The sequence below is a fragment of the Gouania willdenowi genome, chromosome 4 (genome assembly GCF_900634775.1).
Source record: "Gouania willdenowi chromosome 4, fGouWil2.1, whole genome shotgun sequence".
NCBI classification, from domain to species: domain Eukaryota; kingdom Metazoa; phylum Chordata; class Actinopteri; order Blenniiformes; family Gobiesocidae; genus Gouania; species Gouania willdenowi.
In genome coordinates this window covers 5849956-5869718 of record NC_041047.1, presented here as the reverse complement: position 1 = coordinate 5869718, position 19763 = coordinate 5849956, and the positions used below count along the sequence as shown (strand labels likewise).

The 19763-nt window shown below is 38.1% G+C and overlaps 1 protein-coding gene across 1 annotated transcript in view; it reads left to right on the top strand.

The window, feature by feature from the left end:
- Positions 1 to 776: 776 nt before the first annotated feature.
- Positions 777 to 19763, top strand: part of bcar3 (BCAR3 adaptor protein, NSP family member) — a 100260-nt gene continuing 81273 nt past the window's right edge. Inside the window, exons 1-3 of the mRNA XM_028443613.1 lie at positions 777 to 834; positions 9242 to 9373; positions 17134 to 17248. Of these exons, the coding sequence (XP_028299414.1) occupies positions 9284 to 9373; positions 17134 to 17248 (205 nt within the window). The 5' untranslated portion in view covers positions 777 to 834; positions 9242 to 9283. The remainder of the gene's footprint in view (positions 835 to 9241; positions 9374 to 17133; positions 17249 to 19763) is intronic.

Genomic DNA, 19763 nt, shown 5'->3' with positions numbered 1-19763 from the left:
TACAATAAAATAAATAATGAATGTCCACGTCTGGGGGAGAAAAAAAAAGATTGAAAGTCTTTACTGTGATAAATATTGAGAACTATAACGTTTAGACACGTTTAAAAATGCTAAATACATTTAAAATAAAATAAAAGAAATAGTTACATTACACTAGAATAAAATGATTAAAAAAACAAAACAAAACAATGAAAAGGCATTTTCTAAAGCAGCTTGAAGATGGTGCAGAAATCCATTCAACCACTAGAGGGCAGTGAATGGAAAGAAGAGTTCTTCATCCTGGGTACGTCACGCTGTTGTCACGTGGCTGTAATATACGCACGTGGATGTAAGATTTGTTTTGTCCGTTGGTTCTTATATTCTTAATTTTTGTTTTGTCTTTTGTTCTGTCTTTAAACTTTGTCTATAATCTGTAGAAATGTGAAATGTTCCTTTTTTGTTTGTATTTGTAGTTGTTCAATGAACAGATTAAATAAATAAATAAATATGTACGTGGAATTTGTTTTAGTATTTTATTTTTCTTTATTTTTTTTAAACGCGTTTCATAGATAGGAAACACTGAACATGTTTGTTTGTGTGTTTATTTATTTATTATTTATTTATGAATTTGTGAAGTAATTCCTTTCCTAAATACAACCATAAGATAAAGCGGAGTTCTCTCTCTCTCTCTCTCTCTCTCTCTCTCTCTCTCTCTCTCTCTCTCTCCCTCCCTCTCTCTCTCTCTCTCTCTCTCTCTCTCTCTCTCTCTCTCTCTCTCTCTCTCTCTCAGGTACTGAAGCTTCCATCAGCTCTGCAGAAGGTGCTGCAGCTGCTTGACTCTGCTCCTCTGTCCAGGTAAGACCTGATATCTGCTTCTTTATGGATCTTCATTTCATAAAATATAAAATATTGAAAAAACGATGCATTTGAATTGTTCAACTGCATGGGAAAATAGTATCATTTTGAGGCAACAGAAATAGGTGTCAAGGTTTGTGCAACCTGGAACAGGTGAGTGTGTGGGAGCAGGAAACCTCACGTTTGTGCATTAAAAACATCTTTTTGTATATGTCCATCATGTTGAGTGTATACGATTAGATTTATGTTTGATTTTTTTAAATTGTAAAAAGGGGGACATTTTTTTCATGACCAAAATGAGTCTTTATCCCCATTTTGTTATCTCTTAAAGTTTAAAAACACTATCAAGAAACTGCTACTGTTCATTTCACCTTTTAAATGTGCAGTAATTTACCAGATCACAGTCGATTTGTAGCACATAAAAAAAACCTTTATCCTTTGATCCAGAAATTTTACTCTGCAGATGGAGGCAATAATTCAAAAACAAAAGCCCACTAAATGATTTCTCTCACTCACTAACATGAAATAATGCTTTGCAAACATTTCATTGCACTGCTTTGTCTTTTTTATGGGTTTCCAAGCTCTTTAAAGCCATGAAAATAATCCAAATGTATCGGATGCAATAGTTTATGGTGATTGAGGTGATGCCATTTTCTTGTTTGGAAGAAAAACTGAAATTTAATTCTGTAATTGTGTGTTAAATTATAGTTCTGGCGTATTTTCTTTCTTCCCTCTTGGCTCGGGATGAAAATAATACCATTTTAGCATCATGTGAATAATCACAGACACAGTCTTTTTGCATGCAAACACATAAAACTGCAGATGATACCATGGCATGTGATGTGATAACCCCCCTGAGACACAGTGAAAGTCATCAAACCTTTTACTTAAATAAGCTGTTGCTGCTGCAAGCCTGGCCATGTTTGATATGCACCTGATGTCAGTGCAGGGGAAATACTTCATGTATGTGTGTTTACAGACATTATTAAGGACTTTCTATGAATACTACTGAGCTACAGATATAAAGGAGGACATGAAGAATAACTGCTAAGAGACAAAACCTTTTTGTATAATTCCTAAACTTGATGTGAAAAAGACCCAAAATAGAAAGTGGGATGGATTTTTTTGCAAGGGGAAACTTTCATTACGGCCCTGTGACTGACTGAGCTTTAGTTTTCTTTACTTACACTTTATTTTTTTAATCATTTTTACATCAAACACTTGCTGCTTGTGAAGTTCCTCGTACTTCCAGGTAAGGGCATGCTTCAGACTGCCCCAGACTTGTTTCATGAGAACTCAGCCAAACAGCCAGAGAAAATGATAATTCACCTCATGTTTTCATTTCATACCTCAGGAACAGTTCAGAGGAGACCAGACTTCACAAAATGAAACAATTCAAATTGTTTTAGAGGAGTTAAATATCTAATTTAATGCTTTGTTTACATGCAATATGAACATTTATGCAGTCAAATCCTGAAGTTCCATATCTATGCTATCACTTCCCTGTTATTCTATTGTTGAATGTCAACAAAGCAGAGGAATGCATCATGTCAAAAGATTATTTTTATTCTTGCAAACCATGCAACCATGCAAATGTTGTTTTTGTTTTACATTTATCTGCACTTCAACAGTTATTTCAATTATTTAACACAGGCGTGTTTAGAAATGCTCAGTTCCCATTTGCTGCCAAGACACATGGACTGAACTAAACCTCTGCCGGTGCGCTGTGGTATCTGGTACAAGTCAATCAGTAGTGAATGCTTTAATTCCTAAACTTATCCTATTTTGCATGTTTTTTCTGTGTCTTTGTGGGTTTCCAAACACATAAAGCCTGCATTAAACGGTGAAGTAAGTTCATGTAAAAAGATCATCAGAATGTGTTTGGACGACAAATGCCTGATTATTTTATGTTTTAAAATATTATCCTCTAAGATGATCCTGTGGTCTGAGACTTGTTCAGAGTGAATTAGTCCCAATAATCAGCTTTGAAACTGGTCGAGGCCGACAATCGTAAATATTAAACTTGTTCTATATTTCTGATCTAAACTCCTGATGTGTGTGAGGAAAGCCAACAAATCCCGACTCATGACACCCAGATTTGTGGCGAGGTACCAAATCTAGCCAATCAGGAAGCGAGCTGACGACACCGGATTTCCACTGGATTCGTCTTCGCTGCATAACTGCTACGTGATCCTCTGTCCGTCAAGCCCCCCGTTGCAAGGACTCACTAAGAGATCTCACTAATTCATGCGTAATCACGCGATATAGCGAGTTGTAGTGAATACAACGAGAACCACTCTTGGAGAGGAACAGAAGGAAATCCACTCGCACTTGTCCTGTAGATCTTCTGCTTTTGTGGAGATTATTGTGATTCAACCATTCATAAGGTCAATATTTATATGTGAAATACGATCTGCCTTGAACACGGAGCATTTGATTTTGAAAATGAACCGGATATTTTATTCTGTCTATTCACTACTTCCTGTCCCGCATGGGGTTATCTTTGCTGAATTAATGAGCATCCAGGAAAAATAGAAGGGCTGCGTATCTGTTGCGGAGGGTTACGGCATGGAGTCGTTACACAGCTCTGATGGACCGCATACGCACGCGGTGGAAATTGGCACATTTACTTTTATGGAAACTAGTGATGCAACGAAATTCCAGCCACCTAAAATTTTATGCTGTGCATTGTCGGAATGTCAGTGCTAAATACATGTTATCATATTTTGTATTCTTTGAAGCATTAATATTAATTTATACAGTTGCAGTGTTTTCATTTTTAGTGAAGTTAGTACACATTCAGAGCCATAAATGCTGTAGGACAAAATTTCAATTTTATTTTATTTTTGATGCATCCCTAATGGAAACATATCAGCTCTGCTGCTGTTATGCAGAAGTTACGCATCCAGTTGAAATTGGGGGCGAGAAACACGTAATTCTGCCTTCAAGGCAACTCAGAACTCTGCGTTTTCGAGTTGAAAATTCCGATCTCCGAGTTCAGCTGAGTTCGGCGCTGGTGGGACAGAATGGTTTTCTCTCTGTTGACATTATCACAGCACACACACACACACACACACACGAGCTCCATATGTGGGCTCTGTCACGGATAAAACATCTCTTTGGATTTAGAAAACCTTCATGTGTACAATGTCTCCTCTGGCCTGAACGTGTCCTTCATCTGTGAAGCCCCAAACTTTGTGCTGAGTAACAAAAGCTTTCTGGCAAGATGGTGGCTCTGATGTCATCTGTTGTGTCTTAATTCAATTGTGTGGATTGTGAAAGCTTAATGCGATAGATAAAAGGATGCCCTTGGACTATAAAAGGCAGCCAGTGCAGGCATTAGTCACAGATTGAGTAAATTATTGTCTGATGTTTCTCTACCTGCTAATTCACACCACTTTTACCTTTTCTTTAGCTTTTAGCGGGACATTTTAACTCTATTTTATATCACACAATGACTGGGTCTATTTATAATGAATAAGAAAGTGGATGTTGGGATTTTCACTCTGAAGAAAAGTGGTCATGGGAAACAGCTGAGGTCAGATCAACAGGAAGAAGGAGAAAAAGAGGAGGTCTCAGGGGACAGAGTCCAAGTTTAGATTCAACTTGGAAAAGTCTTTTTTATAGTCTCTAATGCTTATTTGTTATGTGTCCACTCAGCCCTTTTAGAAATATGCAGGCTAGTAAAGTAAATCTTAAAACTCTGCATGACAGAACATTTCTAATTTAATATTCCCTTCATGAAAAAGGTTCTAAAGCTTGCACACATTGGAACAGTCTGCAGTGGGTGCAAGGATCATCTGGCAGAAAGATGCTCTGATATAAAGAGTTGTGGACAGACAGGGCGGGGCCAGCCCTGCTTTAATCAGCATCCTCACCCTGCACCAGCGTTTGAACTCCCTGCAGTTGGTGAAGCTTCCACACTTAATGACAGAAGTTTATAATGAGCACATGGAAGCATCTGTGACATCCCCTTTAAAGACGTAAAAGTTCAACTTAAAGCAGCTGCTGCAGCGGCGGCAAAGGGAAACGTGCTAATGTGTTTTCAAAATAAAAGAATGTGCAAGATCTGCATTTTATTATGAGCAGCATTGAGAGTAAAACACGCTGACATATTATTACTGTTTGTATTCATGAAAATGATTTGTTGCAATGAAAGGAAAACGGCATAAAGTGACTCAGTGGTATAAACAAAGAGTGTACAGTACATTTGGTGGATAACAATGCTCTAGGAAGTAAAGCTCACAGCATTTTATTCATTAATTAATCATTTTTATGCCAGTCCACAATCAAGATGACAGGGTTCAGAGCCAAAATGAATAAATCCATGAGTGACAAATGAACAAAGTCAGTGGATAAATGATTGTAGTGGACAGTCGACCACTCTGTGATAGAGGATGTGGGCGGGGCTAGAAGCGCTGCTACAGATAGCATCGTCTGACCCAACTTATCAACTGTTATGTAGAAAAACTATTTCAAATTAAATTCATCATCTTCATCAGTTGCTCTGTTTATTCCACAGATATTGTAACTGTTTCTCAATGTTCAGTTTCATCTTCTTTGGAGTGTTCTTTACTAAGTGCAGTTTGTTTTATTTTAATGCAAAAACACATTTGTTTTAGAAAGTTTACAAAAAAATTTGGAAAAGCATGAATATATTTTACTTATATTATATTTACGCATCCACGCTTGGAGCCTGATTTTCTATTTGGGGTCCCCAAAAGAAAAGAAAAAGAAAGTCGATGACTCATTTATTTGCGAGTCAAATATTACGACGGTTGGTGGTATTGAATCATTGGCACATACCATTATATAAATGGGGTTCATTACCCGTACGTGTCACGGGGGCACCAGGGGAATGATGAGATGCTAGGAGCCCTTTTTTGAAATGGGGCCCGGGGGCCCACCTCCCATTTGCATAGTCGTTTGATATATCGTTTTAAACAATTTCATTTGTTTTACTTGGTGGAACCAAGTCATTTTACTGAATTCTCGGGAACGTGGTACGTGCTATTTGGCGCTGAGAGGTTCCACGGGCCCGGCCGTAGTTCATCAGAACTTGTTAATCAAGTCCAACGACTATCAATAATCACACAGCAACCAACAAAGGAACAAGCTGAATCCCAATGGCTAATTTTTGTACTAGCAAAGGATTAATCAAGAAAAATAACTTCAGTTGGTATATTAGTACTAAAAACATCATAGTTTAAATGACGATCAAATGAAATCAAGTTTCAATTAACATTGTAACCTTTGACTATTGTAGATGTTAATAGTTTAAAAAAGATAAATAAATACTATCATAGAATTACACACATTCAATAAATTATTTAGTCTTAAGGATGACACGATGCAGCTAGCATTGTCCGAGTGTTCGTGCTAGCTGTCCATGCTAGCCGCTACATGTTTAGCATTAAGGTGATCAAACTATTTTTTGCACAATTTGCACACAACTGGGCTTCTGTTTTATTATAAACTAAAACTAACGCCCACGAAGCACAACAACAATTTCTCCTCTGGTTCTCCTGATTGTAGTCTGTGCATTAGCATTAAGGGTATACCGGGAGCTCGTGAAATGAAAAATGATTTTAGTTTTGTTTTTTAACCGAAATAATGCATTCATTCATCCATTATTGATTATTGTAGGAGGGTTGCATCCTTTATAGCTCTGCTGTATAAAACCTGAACACAACATAAGCTCATTGCAGATGACACGCTGAGGTCAGGAAACCTCCTCTCTTCCATTAGGCTGATCTGAAAACAGTGTCACTAACTGACAAGAGTCCATCTACTTTATGAACAGCTGATGATGGATGGAACCCAGTGAGGAGTGGGACACGGTGGGCACGTGTGGGCGACATCGCTGACATCATGCATATTCCCCGTGACATCACTTAAAGTGATTGGATAGGGCGAGGGGCATCCACGCCCTCTTTCCCCACAAGGCATTTGTTGTATTAAACAATGACATGTCCCTAAACACAAAGGCAGGTCATTGATGTGGCTGATGTTGCTCAACGAGGAACGTCATAACAATGACAGCTTACAAACACACAAAAAAACCAACTGACACACACAGATGATCGTATACAACAGTCATCAATATAAATCTGTTGGTTATTGATCCATCAGGAGAGCTGATCCTACCTGGCATGTTGTGCAGATTGGAATATCCTGATGGTTTTCCACAAAGGATGGTCATAACGACCTTGTTTACATCCACATTCGGAATATAGGTGTAGTTACTGTGTTCTCCAGGCTATTGAACCCAACGCTGTATTGGCCACATTCCAATAATTTAGCAATTTTCCAAGAAAAATCCACTTAAAGGCCGCACTCTATTGGCTGATGAGGGTGCCTTTCAAACAACTCGGCCAATCAGAACAGGCAGGTAGGTGGGCTGCTATACTCCCATTCGGTTTAAGGGATATTTTCGTGTATTCTGATGAGTTTCAACTGGTGAGTTTCTTTCTCCACATGACGTGACCTCCTCACTGCTCCACGTCTGCATTTCAGTCCATTTACAGCTTGTTATGTTCACTTTTTACTGGATGCAGACTGATATACCGCTCCATCCGCCCATTCTTCTTACCGTGCAGAATCTGGACGCAATCTCTTCTGTACAACCCCAACATGGTGATTTGGCCACTTTATGCTGTTTATGTTTATTACAAACTGGCAGATTTTATCCAGGCCGCTGTAGCCACTCTCTTTCTGTTTAGTCCTGATTAGAACGACAGGTGAGCAGGAAGTCGTACCTAGAAAATTCAACCTGATCTCATGGAGGATTGTGAAACTCTCAAGTTAATCTGTTTTTGTGTTCCATCACAATTTCCTAATTTTTAGCACAAAAAATAATACAAAATCATGTTAATTCATTTACGTGACAGTTTCACAATCCACAGTGAGACTTTAATGGATAACTATTTTATTTCTTTCATTTGGTCCTTTTTTTTCTCTTTGTATCCTGTTCACATTTTACCCAAAAAAAAGGGTTTAGAACAGGTAGAGGTGTAAAGAGTACTGATATATTCTACTCAAGTAGAAGTACTGTTACTTGATTGATGTACAAGTAACTCATACATAAAATACTCAATTACAAGGAAGAAGTAGCTCAATTAAATAGTACTCAAAGTGCAAGTTACCATGTTTATTTATGGTAATAAATATTGCCACGCTTCCTTTGTATACAGTAAACATGTCATGTATAAACTTAAAAAATAAGAGACAAAATCTTGCACAATTGGAACTTCATTTATTTTTCACAAAGGCATCTGAATAAAATAAAAAGGTTTGTCAAAATGTACAATTCTTTAATGCAGTGGTTCTCAACCAGGGGCACGTGTACCCCTAGGGGTACTTGAACACATTGCAGGGGGTACTTGGAAACATTGATGAATCTGTTTCCAACATGCTGAGTCATCTTTAAGCCTATTTCAGACAATGTACATGCTCATTCAACATGTTTTCCACCCGTTGATAATAAACGGCATTCGTGGACTAAACAATATTGTGCCCTTAATATCCTACTAAATTGTTACTAACATGTTATGCGCATTACTAAAAAAATTGAGGTAAATATATTCTCTGATATACAATAATTGTAATGCACAAAATTGATATTTGTGTGCGTCAAACGTACAGGTAGACATTTTCAAGCCAACATGTTAACAACATGTAAATAAAATAAAAAAGGTTACTAAATTGGAGTGATGAAGGGGTTCTCCTAATCTGAAGAGAGGGATCGGGGGGTACATGAGACAGAAAAGGTTGGGAAACACTGCTTTAATGTATCTTTAAATGAAATAACACCAATGAATTCAATTCAAAATAAAAAAAAAATTCTCAGGCTCTAAGTATAACTACATTTATAAACTCTAAAACAGTGTCATGCCAAATGTGCCATGTGGGTAACAACAACATAATAGGCAGAAACCCTAACCTTAACCATATAGTGACTGATCAGAAATGGTATGGCTCAGAACATATGGATTATGTTCAATGTGCCATAAAATGGAAAAAACAAATATTACTAATACTCAGTAATGGTTGGGTGTAGAAATGTAACAAATTACTTTACTTCTAATTTAGAAATATGCTGTACTCAAGAAAGTACAAGAACCCATAAAAGCAGCTCAATCACAGTAACGTGAGTACTTATTACTTATTACCTTCACCTCTGGGAACAGGAGAGTCAAAGACACGTGCGTGTCCTCTGTGAACGTGTTGTTTATAACATGAATGTTTTGGTCATCCTCAGTGTTAATGTTTTTGGTCGAGGTGATGCCAATTCCGTGTTGATTAACTGTATATGCAGGAGTTCAACTTCAAATCTGAAGTTCTAAATGAGGTGCTTTATTCTGTAATCTGGCTTTGTGTTAATGTTTGTTTCTACTTCTTCTTTTAGATTTCCGGAAAGAAGAAAGAAACAGGAGTGGCAGAGGTTGTCATGAAGCATCAGTCCATCTCCCGGTGGCTGAGCCAGCTGGGTCTTCCCCAGTACTGCACGGCAATGGAGCAGGAATACGACGGTGTGGAGGTGAACACAGTATGGCTTCATCATCTTTGTTATATCACAAACAGTCTCTGTATAGTGAAGTAATCCAAATTATGCTACTTTTAAAGCATAAATTATTATTATTATAATGGTTTGTATTAATGAAATCAGAGAAGCAGCAGAAAAACGTGTTGTAAGAAGTTGTAAGAATGTTCTATCAATGACTTGGAGAAAGTGATCCTTTAAAGAATCACAACTAAAAAAAAAAATGTTTATTTGTGCAAATCTTCCGATGAGCAGTTTTCACGAGAACTGGTTCTTGAAGCTAACCAATAAAACTTAATTTTGTACTAATTACATAGAGCGCACAGTGATGTGGAGGCTGGTTTTACATCACAAATTTCATTTTGAATGATTTGCTCGCCAGCCCCAGACCAGCACATAAGACAGATGAGCTAATAAGGCATGAATTATAAGGCTACCGCTGACTGATGTTTACCCAGAATGCATTGATGTGATTAGCATTGAAGACATTAGGGGATGCTGATGGAAGACGATGGAGAGCGTGTCTCTAAAGAACAGAATAAAAGTGAATATTTGTGGATAGAATTGCATGAAGGTTTGTAAAAAAAAATAGAAAGTACTTCATCAATTCTCAAATGTAGCGTTGTCGTTTTGCAGTGCCGAGTATTTTTACTCACTTTTCTTGTTCATATTATGTTGATAATGAGCTCAGAGCAGCGTTAGGATTTTATAATAACATTGAACGGCTCAGTGGCTCTCAGTTATCCACATTGTATGGGAACACATTACGCTCCGTTCCTCAACCAACTCTGCTCATATTATTGAGATTCTAATTTTTACCCACAGCACCTGATTTTAATGGTTTGAATACCACAAGAAGTGACAAGTTGCAGTTGATTTAGTAACTGAGCGTATGTCAACTGCGCAAAATAATAAAAAAAATCTATGTTGTGAGGAGGAGATGAAAATACATCAATTTAGTTCATGCTAGGTGATTTGCCAAACCCTGACAATGTTTGTGGTGTTGTTTTTGTGCATTTATTCAGCATGTTTGACAGGCATTGTTGTGGCGGTTTGGATGAATGAGACGGAGTCGAGCTTTAGGGTTGCTGGTCAGATGCGAACACAGGGTTTATTTGGTCAAAGGGTTTTGAGGAACAGACCGGTTTGAGAATCAGAGGTATACAAGCTTTTAGTGTGTGTGCCTCAGTGAGTCTGCTGCTGTTCAGTGCTCTCAGGGTTATGTATGTTGCTGATAGCGGTAGTTCTAACATAGCGGAGCCTCCTCAGGCAGAGACCTTGGTGAATGCTATCAGTATACAATAGTATATGGCTTGCTGAGGGCAACACTGACCAGGAGAGGGTTCTGTAGTTACATGTGAGGCATGAACCTAAGGGTGTGTTTACACACGGACCCTAGAGCGTTTAAAACACTGTAGAATTTCTTCGCTCGGATAATCCACCTCGTTTAGTTGGTATGAACACGCAAACAAAGTCTAGAGCGGGTCAAACAGACAAATTCTAGAGTGATTGTCTCTGTCGGTCTCGGAGCAATTCCAGTTGAAGTCTAGAGCGATTAGGAGCGCTGTGAACCCAAACCGTGCTCGGCACAAACTAAAAACAGTACGTATCCGAGATGACGTAGACCACATGGCATTGTAGATGGTCAGGTGAGTATCTAGTGCATTCACATTAGTTGATAGTATGGAAAGATTGAATACATGAGAAATACCCAGATGCATAATATATCGAGACATTTTTTAAGTATGCACATTGGGCACACGAGTCATATCCAACCACCTCATGATGCATTGCGAGCAGAATGAAAAATCGTCCTGGGACCGACTTCAAGCTAAATATCAAACATCCTCGTTTCAAAACAAAGGCATCTCTTCTTGTCTTCCATTAGTTTTTAACGCTTTTGTAAATAGGGCTCTTGTTTTGACGTTAACTGGAAGTTTAGTCTGTAACACAATGGAGGGTCTACAAAAATCTCCGAAATGTCGGCATGAAATTTGTTTCTGTGAGTTTTATGGATCAAATGAGCACATGTTGATATTCTACTTGGTCACTTTCTCACTTAAAATGTTTTCAGAACTTTCAAAGGTGGAGAATCAACAGAGATATTTAGCCTCGGTGTGATTCAGGTTTTTGTAGGTTTGAAATGCATCTTGGGAAATTTGGAAGTATACTTCTGTGGGAACAGTCAAACCTACTAATCTTCCTAACCATTCTTATTGTATATAGGAAACAGTTTATACTCATTGAATGTGTAGTACGTCAACATGTGATTTTAAAACAGCCATAGATCAGATAAGCGTCTACTCCAGTAACGGCGCCCTCAAAGGGTTGGTTCATGTAACTGCGCTGTTTGGAGTGGATCAGAAGTTACTCTCTTATCGGAAACTGAGCCAAACAAAGGTAATGAAGTTATCACCTTCCCTCTGCCCATTCAGACCGAGCCTAGGACTAAACACCAGTGTGAATGCACCCAAGAGAAAATCTGAGCACAAAGCCTTCAATTCAATACGGACGTTTCCACCACTTTTGCTCCTGTTATCAGTAAATTTTTAGTAAATCATGCATGTGTTTGTTGGAGATCTCAGTAAATCAGTGCATTAGTATTTCTAAAGTTTGATCGCATCAAAACATGATGGGATCTTGATGATTCAACACTACAACAAGGACACATCCGCATAATAGAAACAAAATAAATATAAATCTTATAAAACAATTGAAGTAAAAATTATAAAAAATATGAACTATCCACTAAAGGAAGAATGTTCTGTTTACCATGACAGCGTTTGATTCATTCAACAAACCACACTGTGGGTTGGGTTCCATTCAGGCTGAGTTAATGAGGATCGATTCCTCGCTATGCCTGTAGCACTGTGTTATAGACTGAGCATCTTCATGCTTTCATTTACACACTTTAAAATGTTTTATTTTTAAGATACACAAAAGCTTGTTGGGGGTACATCTCAAAACAGCTGCAAAGTTACAAACTAAAATGAACTAGAATAAATCCAATGTTTATTTAAAATCACCTGCATTTTCCATTTTGCCCCTGCAATCATTACTTAACAGATGGCTCACATTATTTGATCAGAAATAATTTAAAATCTTTAATTCAGAGATGTTGAGACAGGAATGAGAAACAACAAAACAGAAAAAACATCCTTTAAACTTTTAGGGTGTGATATTAGTATTGTGAAAACAACAGGGCTTTTTAATGTTCAAATTCAGTCAATCATGCAGAATTTTCACACTTCACGGTCCAAGCCACATTGAAAAGAGTGCCGAGCCAACCCTGAATGCCTGCCTTGCTTCATTAACTGTTGCAACAATATTTATGCAGTAAAACCAACGTTCACACTCAGGACTTCTGTGAGAGCTGCTGTTTTTTCTCAGCTCAGTGCGTTCAGTAAAAGAGAGAGAAATAACATGTCAGCCCATGGGTTTATGCAGAAGAAGAAGAGTAAGGAGGATTGCGTGCGTGCATGTGTTTTGTCAATCTGTGCTTGCATACACATTAAATGTCTGCTTATGCATATGTGTAAGCAAGAGTGTGATGTGGTATTTGCCTGTGTGTGTGTGTTGGTGTGCGTTTGTGTCTGTCTGCGTGTGCGTGTATGTGTGTTGGTGTGCCTGTGTGTGTTGGTTGGTGTGCGTGTGTGTGTTGGTGTGCGTTTGTGTCCGTCTGCGTGTGCGTGTATGCGTGTTGGTGTGCCTGTGTGTGTGTTGGTTGGTGTGCGTGTGTGTGTTGGTGTGCGTGTATGTGTGCGTGTATGTGTGTTGGTGTGCCTGTGTGTGTGTTGGTTGGTGTGCGTGTGTGTGTTGGTTTGCGTTTGTGTCCGTCTGCGTGTATGTGTGTTGGTGTGCCTGTGTGTGTGTTGGTTGGTGTGCGTGTGTGTGCCTGCGTGTGTGTGTGCATGTGTTAGAGGTGTATACAGTAGTAACAATGATTTGATTTGTACTTTACTTGAGTTTACCTCATCAGTTTGGGTTGAACAGGGTCACCATACAGCTGCTTTTACTCGGACATATCCTCTTTTCACGTTTTATCCGAACCGCCTGGCCGGATTTTACAAACTCGTTATTTTAGATTACCCTAACTCCGCTAATATTTACTCTATCTGAGAAATTTCACCAGTTTCTGAAAGCTAAGGAGTTGCTTTTTACAGCCAATATCAATCAATGTATCAGGCAGATATTGATTCACAAACTGTTAATATTTGCTCAGGTGTTTTTTGTTTTTGATTTATCATACCACATCTTTTTCATTTACCTAAAAATGAAATAAAAAGAACAAGGGGAGAACATTTATAGCTGTTGTGTACTTTGAAAAAATGCTTGTACTTTTGATACTTGAGGGTTTTTTTCACAAGATACTTTTGATGCTTAGTTGTTTTAAGACTTTTACTCAAGTGATTTTGTAATGGGGGACTTTAACTTTTACTAAAGTCATTTTCAGTAATGGTATTTGTACTTTAACTTAGTTATTTTTTTCAAGTGTGTGTGTGTGTGTTGATGTGTGCATGTGCATGTGTCCGTGTGTTGGTATTTGCTGTGTGTGTGTGTGTGTGTGTGTGTGTGTGTGTGTGTGTGTGTGTGTGTGTGTGTGTGTGTGTTTTCCCCCTCTGTAGTCTAAATAGAGCAGCGTTTGTGATTAACCCAGATAATAATCGTATTGTGCAGAAACCAAAACAAAAAGCTCTTGTTTCGTGCTGTGATGAATCACTGTGTGTCCTCTACGTGTGGGTTAGGGTTAGGGGTGTGTGTCTCTCTGTCTTGGTTGTTTTATCATTACTGCACACAAAGTGAGCCGTGCTTCAAAGACTCTGTACTTCAGGTGTTGTTAATGGCGTGGCGCTGCCTGAAGTGTGGCGGAGTGTGCACGTGTGTCATTAAAGAAGAAGAAATGACAAGCGCAGGATGAATGGGGCGAGTCGGCACACTTTTGGGAGATAGGAGGTCGCCAGTGGTCCCGGCAATTTTCTTTTTCCCCGCTGCAGCCGCCAGTTTGTCTAGACAGACAGGTTCAGAGCAGGCAGCTATTTCTCTGACTGTTCTGGTAATTTGCTTCTAATTCTTTTCTTGTATCTGACAAAAACAATGCTGTGTCTCTAAAGTTTCAAAAGTAGGCCAAGAACCTTTTGCTTACCTCGCAGTTAGTTCCATTTAGACAGACACATGATAAACCCTTGCCTTTATAAATCACTGGTCACACGAATGTCGCTAAACTAGTGAATCACTGTTTCGTGATGACACAACTGTCCATCTTTATGTAGTTTATCCAAAAATGTGTAACTAATATCAAATATCGCAAATAATACACATAACATTTTAGTCAAAGTATTTCAATTTGGCGTATTTTGTTGTAAAATGTTAAAGTGACTGCCCTCTATGGTTTGAAATCCAGCTATTACAATTACTATTGGCTGTGAAGAAGATTCTGTGACATCATAGAAACATCGTGCATCACCCCTTCTATAAAAACGAATACATATGGACTCTGCAATCTGTGGTGAGTAGGTTGGATTGAGAGAATTGTAAATAGAGAGGTATAGGCTGTGTTTGAAATGGTATACTCCGTACTACACACTACAAACTCAATGAGTATATACTGTCTACTATATACTATAAATATGATGAGGAGGGTTAAGATTGTGAATGTTCCCACTGAAGTGTCCTTCAAAGTTTACCACGATGCATTTGGAGTGAGAAAGTGATCAAGTAGAATATCAACATGTGCTCATTTGATCCATAAAACTCGAGGGAACACATTTAATGGCAACATTTCGGTGATTTTTGCAGACCCTCCATTGTGCTACTGACTAAACTTCCAGTTAACTTCAAAACAAGAGCCCTATTTATATAAGTGTTAAAAAACTGATGGAATACATAAAGAGATGCTTTTGTTTTGAAAAGGGGATGTTTGACTTTTAGCTTGAAGCCGGTCCCAGGCGATTTTACATTCCACTCGCAATGCATCATGGGGCGGTTGAGTATGACGAGTGTGCCCACCGTGCATACTTAAAAAATGTACAGTTTATAATATTCTTCAACACATTTCATGCCGACATTTCAGAGATTTTCAGAGACCCTCTATTGTGCTACTGACAAAAATAACTATAGTTAGTTATTTCATACGTGCACTGAATTTCCTTTTTTTTTTGCTTTTTGTCACAGATTGTTTCTTTATTTCTTGTTTTTTGACGACTGCACTTTTAAATTATTTTTTTATGCAGGTACTTAGTTTAATTTAGTTTGTGATTTTTGATTCATTTTGAAATATGACCTTACTTTTTACGTTTGAAATTTGAAAATGTGTTTGTCAGGATAATTTGAAAGTACACCTTTATATAAAGTTGGGAATACGCAAAAAACTTTGAGAACCACTGTGTTAGTCCATCATTCAAATACTGGAGGAATTCAAACTCCCAGTTTTGTGCTTCTATATTTCGTCAAAAACAACTTCTCCCTCACTTCTGATAAGATTGTGGATGACTAAAGACATGTTGACAAATGAGAAAACTAATGATATGTAAGGAGACGACAGGGTGTCTTGTCGGTGGGTTGCGATTTCACACGGCTGTTACACGGACCACAGTATTGAGCCCAGAAATATCCTGCTCTAAAGTGCTAGTCTTTCAGTGAGATGACCACCTGACGCCAGCTCCAGTCAGAGTTGAAACCCTGTCAAAGCTGGGGGTCAAAGTTCACCGTGGCCCGGGTCGGCTCGCCTTGTCTCATCTTTCTGGTGTGTCAACGAGAACATGAAAGTTCATCTAAAACAGGATCAGTGATACAGTGCAGCTGTTTAGATATTCATGATCATCACATAATGACTCAAAGCCAATCAAATAAATAACTCTAATATAAAGGTTTGTAACGGGTTAATTTTCCTATTATCCTGAAATATTCATCACACATTTTACCCTTGGGGTCAATCGGACCCCAGGGATATTTGCCTCCAGAAAATGATTTTCAGAAAACTGTTGACCACATTTCTGTGTGTGGGGCACTTTGTTTATTTGTTGGTTACATAAATAACCCTTTGATAATGAAACCATGACCTGTTCTCTAGCGCCACCATCAGGTCAAACGCTTAAATTAGAATTAATTTGTCTGAAATTGTTTTTATCCAAATCTTCTCAAATTTATTGACAACATTAATGAACACAAGAGTATGAACCCTATTGGTTGTGGTGATGATATGACCTTTTCTTGCAGCGCCACCATCAGGTCAAACTTTCAGTGTTAGAGTTAGCATATCGTGAAATACTTTCATCCATATCTTTTCTAATTTGGGGTGCACAAACATGACTCTCACAGAATGAACCATATTGATTGATGTTTTCTCTCAAACATATTTATTTATTTACTTATTTTTATGTAATATATTTGGGGTTATTCGCGATAAAGTCGTCTGTCTCAGACATCCTCGTCTACGTCACTTTCACTGTGAAAGAGCTGTTCCATGTCATATATGATGATGATATGACATCATATACTGTTTTATTTCAAAGAAATGCAATAATACAAAAAACAATATTACAATAAACAAAATATTTGATGCAGATGGCTTCCCTCCTGAAAAACAAAACTGTTGCATATATTACTGCATACACATATTTTGTTGTGTTTAAAAAGGATGTATCAAAAGTATCAACTAAACTCAAATTGACCCCAAGGATAATAGGAGGGTTACATGTAGAAGGATTCCCTGTAACATTTTGGCCACAGTGTGACGTTGATTTCTCCTCATTTTCCAGGATCTCCTCCATCTCTCAGAATTCGACCTCCTAGAGCTCGGCGTCCATAATCACCTCCACCGCCTGCACCTTCTGACCTCCCTACACCTCCTGGAGGAGCGAGAGAGGAGGAGAGGTACTCCAGCACACACAACAAGCGTAATCTTCACTGATTAGGACCATTGCATTGTTTGTTGCTCTGTGTTCGACTCCCTGTGTGAGCTGGAGTCAGAAAGACAGAGATGGATGACATCAGACATGCTCAGACCTGTGGGGTGCCTCCTGGTGGGGGTGGGGGGGGTTGTCTGGCTGAGGACAATGCTTTGTCAAACACATGTGAACACGTCAGAGGTCGTCACTATAGTGGTCCTGCTGAGGTGAATCATTTCTAGTTTGTGCATGTGTGAATACATGCTGTGAAATGGAGCTGCTTTGTTAATGACTCAATGTCTAAAGCTTTTGTTATGGACTAAACAAAACAGTCCAGGTCACTGTGTCCAGAAGTTTTGCAGCTCGAGACCCAAAACCAAAAAATATGGACTCACTTGAGCCCAAATATCAATTTTTAACATCGAAGGCAGTGTTTCTCAAATGGAGGTACGCAACGCCACTACGGGGGGTAATTGAGAGAGAGAGAAAAAGTGGAAAATTAACAATGAAAGCATTAAAAATTTAATGAAAATAATAATTATCTTGTTTGGAACATGAACTGTATTGTATTGTCAGGGTTGGTCAACACCAGGTGGTGTGAATTTCTTAATATATTTATTACAACATTTGAGTCTGTGCAAAAAAAACATATTTATACTGTATATATAATTGTTTGTCTCAAAATTCCCATTACTTTGTGTGATCAGTTTACATGTAATCCCAATAGATTATAATAGTACATATTTCTAAAATCAAAATAATGCACGTGCGTGTGTAAGTGTCTTTTTGTGAATCAAAATGCCCGTAAATAAAATACATATGATTTTTAAAGCTTTATTCTTGCTTTGCGGCTCAGTATCAAATGGTCCTTGGAAACGTTAAGCTAAGCTACATCTATACCCCGCCTGCTCCTCTGATATTTATTGTATCCCATGAAGATTTATAACCTCAGGGATAGATCGACATTTTTTCCAAGGATTGTTGCTGTAATTAAAAAAAAATAGCTATTCATGTTTTTATGCATTGAAATTCTTGGCTCCATCTTCTGTGTCAGATATCCAACTGGTACACAGGACTCAAACTGTGTTTGATAGTGAGAAGAAGAGACAGACAGAGACCATCATGCTTTCGACCAGTGGTTTCTAAGCTTTTTTTGGGTCGTGACCCCATTCTGATATCACATTTTTATTTTTTTCTAGTATTAGTTTTTTTTTTTACATGTTTTTTATGCTGTGTCTGACTTACCCAGGATTAGTGCACAAAGTGACAAGTGACAAGTGTGTTTTATTAACTACATTTATAATTGAGAAAGTGAAAATATAGAATACCGTTCTTTAAAGCTGCTATCCGGAGTTTCTGAGAGAACGTCTCGATGTTCCGCCCTCAACAGCTCCACTTCCTCCCCTGTCTCTGCCAATCTACCAGAAGCTACGCCTCGTTTCTGTGCACAGTTTACGCAGCATTCACTTTGATTGACAGTCCTCGCTCCAGGAAGTCAAAGCCTATTGGCTGGGCACACTCGGAGGGAGGGACTTATATACATTGACGTGTATGAATGACCACAGCAGTAGACCATAGTCAAAGACCAGTTACAGTAGGTAATTTTTTTGCATTTCAAAAGAATGATACATAAACATAGATTTCTCAGAAACTCCGGATATCAGCTTTTAGATTGTGATGTTTTTATTTGAAAAAGAATAATAATTAAAAAAATAAAATAATTAAATCAGTATTTTTTTAAATCAACTACTGCAACATTTCAGGCAATCCACATTGGGTCACGACCCAAGGTTAAAAAACATTGCTTTAGACACTATATATAGAGTAAAGTGAAATTTCATTATTTTGTTCTTTTTGTTACTTTTTGTGTGAAGTGAAGTGTTTTAAATTTGACTGCTAACACCTGCTAACCAAACAAGAATAGGTATGTGAGCTATTTTGGATCACAGCCCACAGTTTGGTAACTATCCAAGATAAATATCTTACATTTCCCAACGTATCTGAAGCTGTTTAAAGCAGCCCGATTTTTAAAGAGTCTCCTCCTATATTTTAGTTCACCCAGCTGTTTGCAGGCACATCTGGAATCGGGTGCCTTTAAAAATAAAAGCCAACCTGGTGAAGCCACATTACACATAAAACCCTTTCACTCAAAGCACAGAAGTTAACGTCTGTGCCACTTCAGTTTTACTGAAAGTCATTTCCTTAGACGGCAATAACACAACCCATACATTAGCTTGAAGGTAAAAAAGGAAGCCATTTTATTATAAATAAACACTGTAAATGTAGAGCAATGTGGACTTAAAGCTTTGATTCTTGCTCCAATATCAAACTAAATTAAACAAGTTATTGGAAACAAATGTTTAATCATTTTAAGTGACTTCTTAAACAGCTATTTGACTTAACTGATGATTTGCATTGAAATTGTGTGTGTGTGTGTGTGTGTGTGTGTGTGTGTGTGTGTGTGTGTGTGTGTGTGTGTGTGTGTGTGTGTGTGTGTGTGT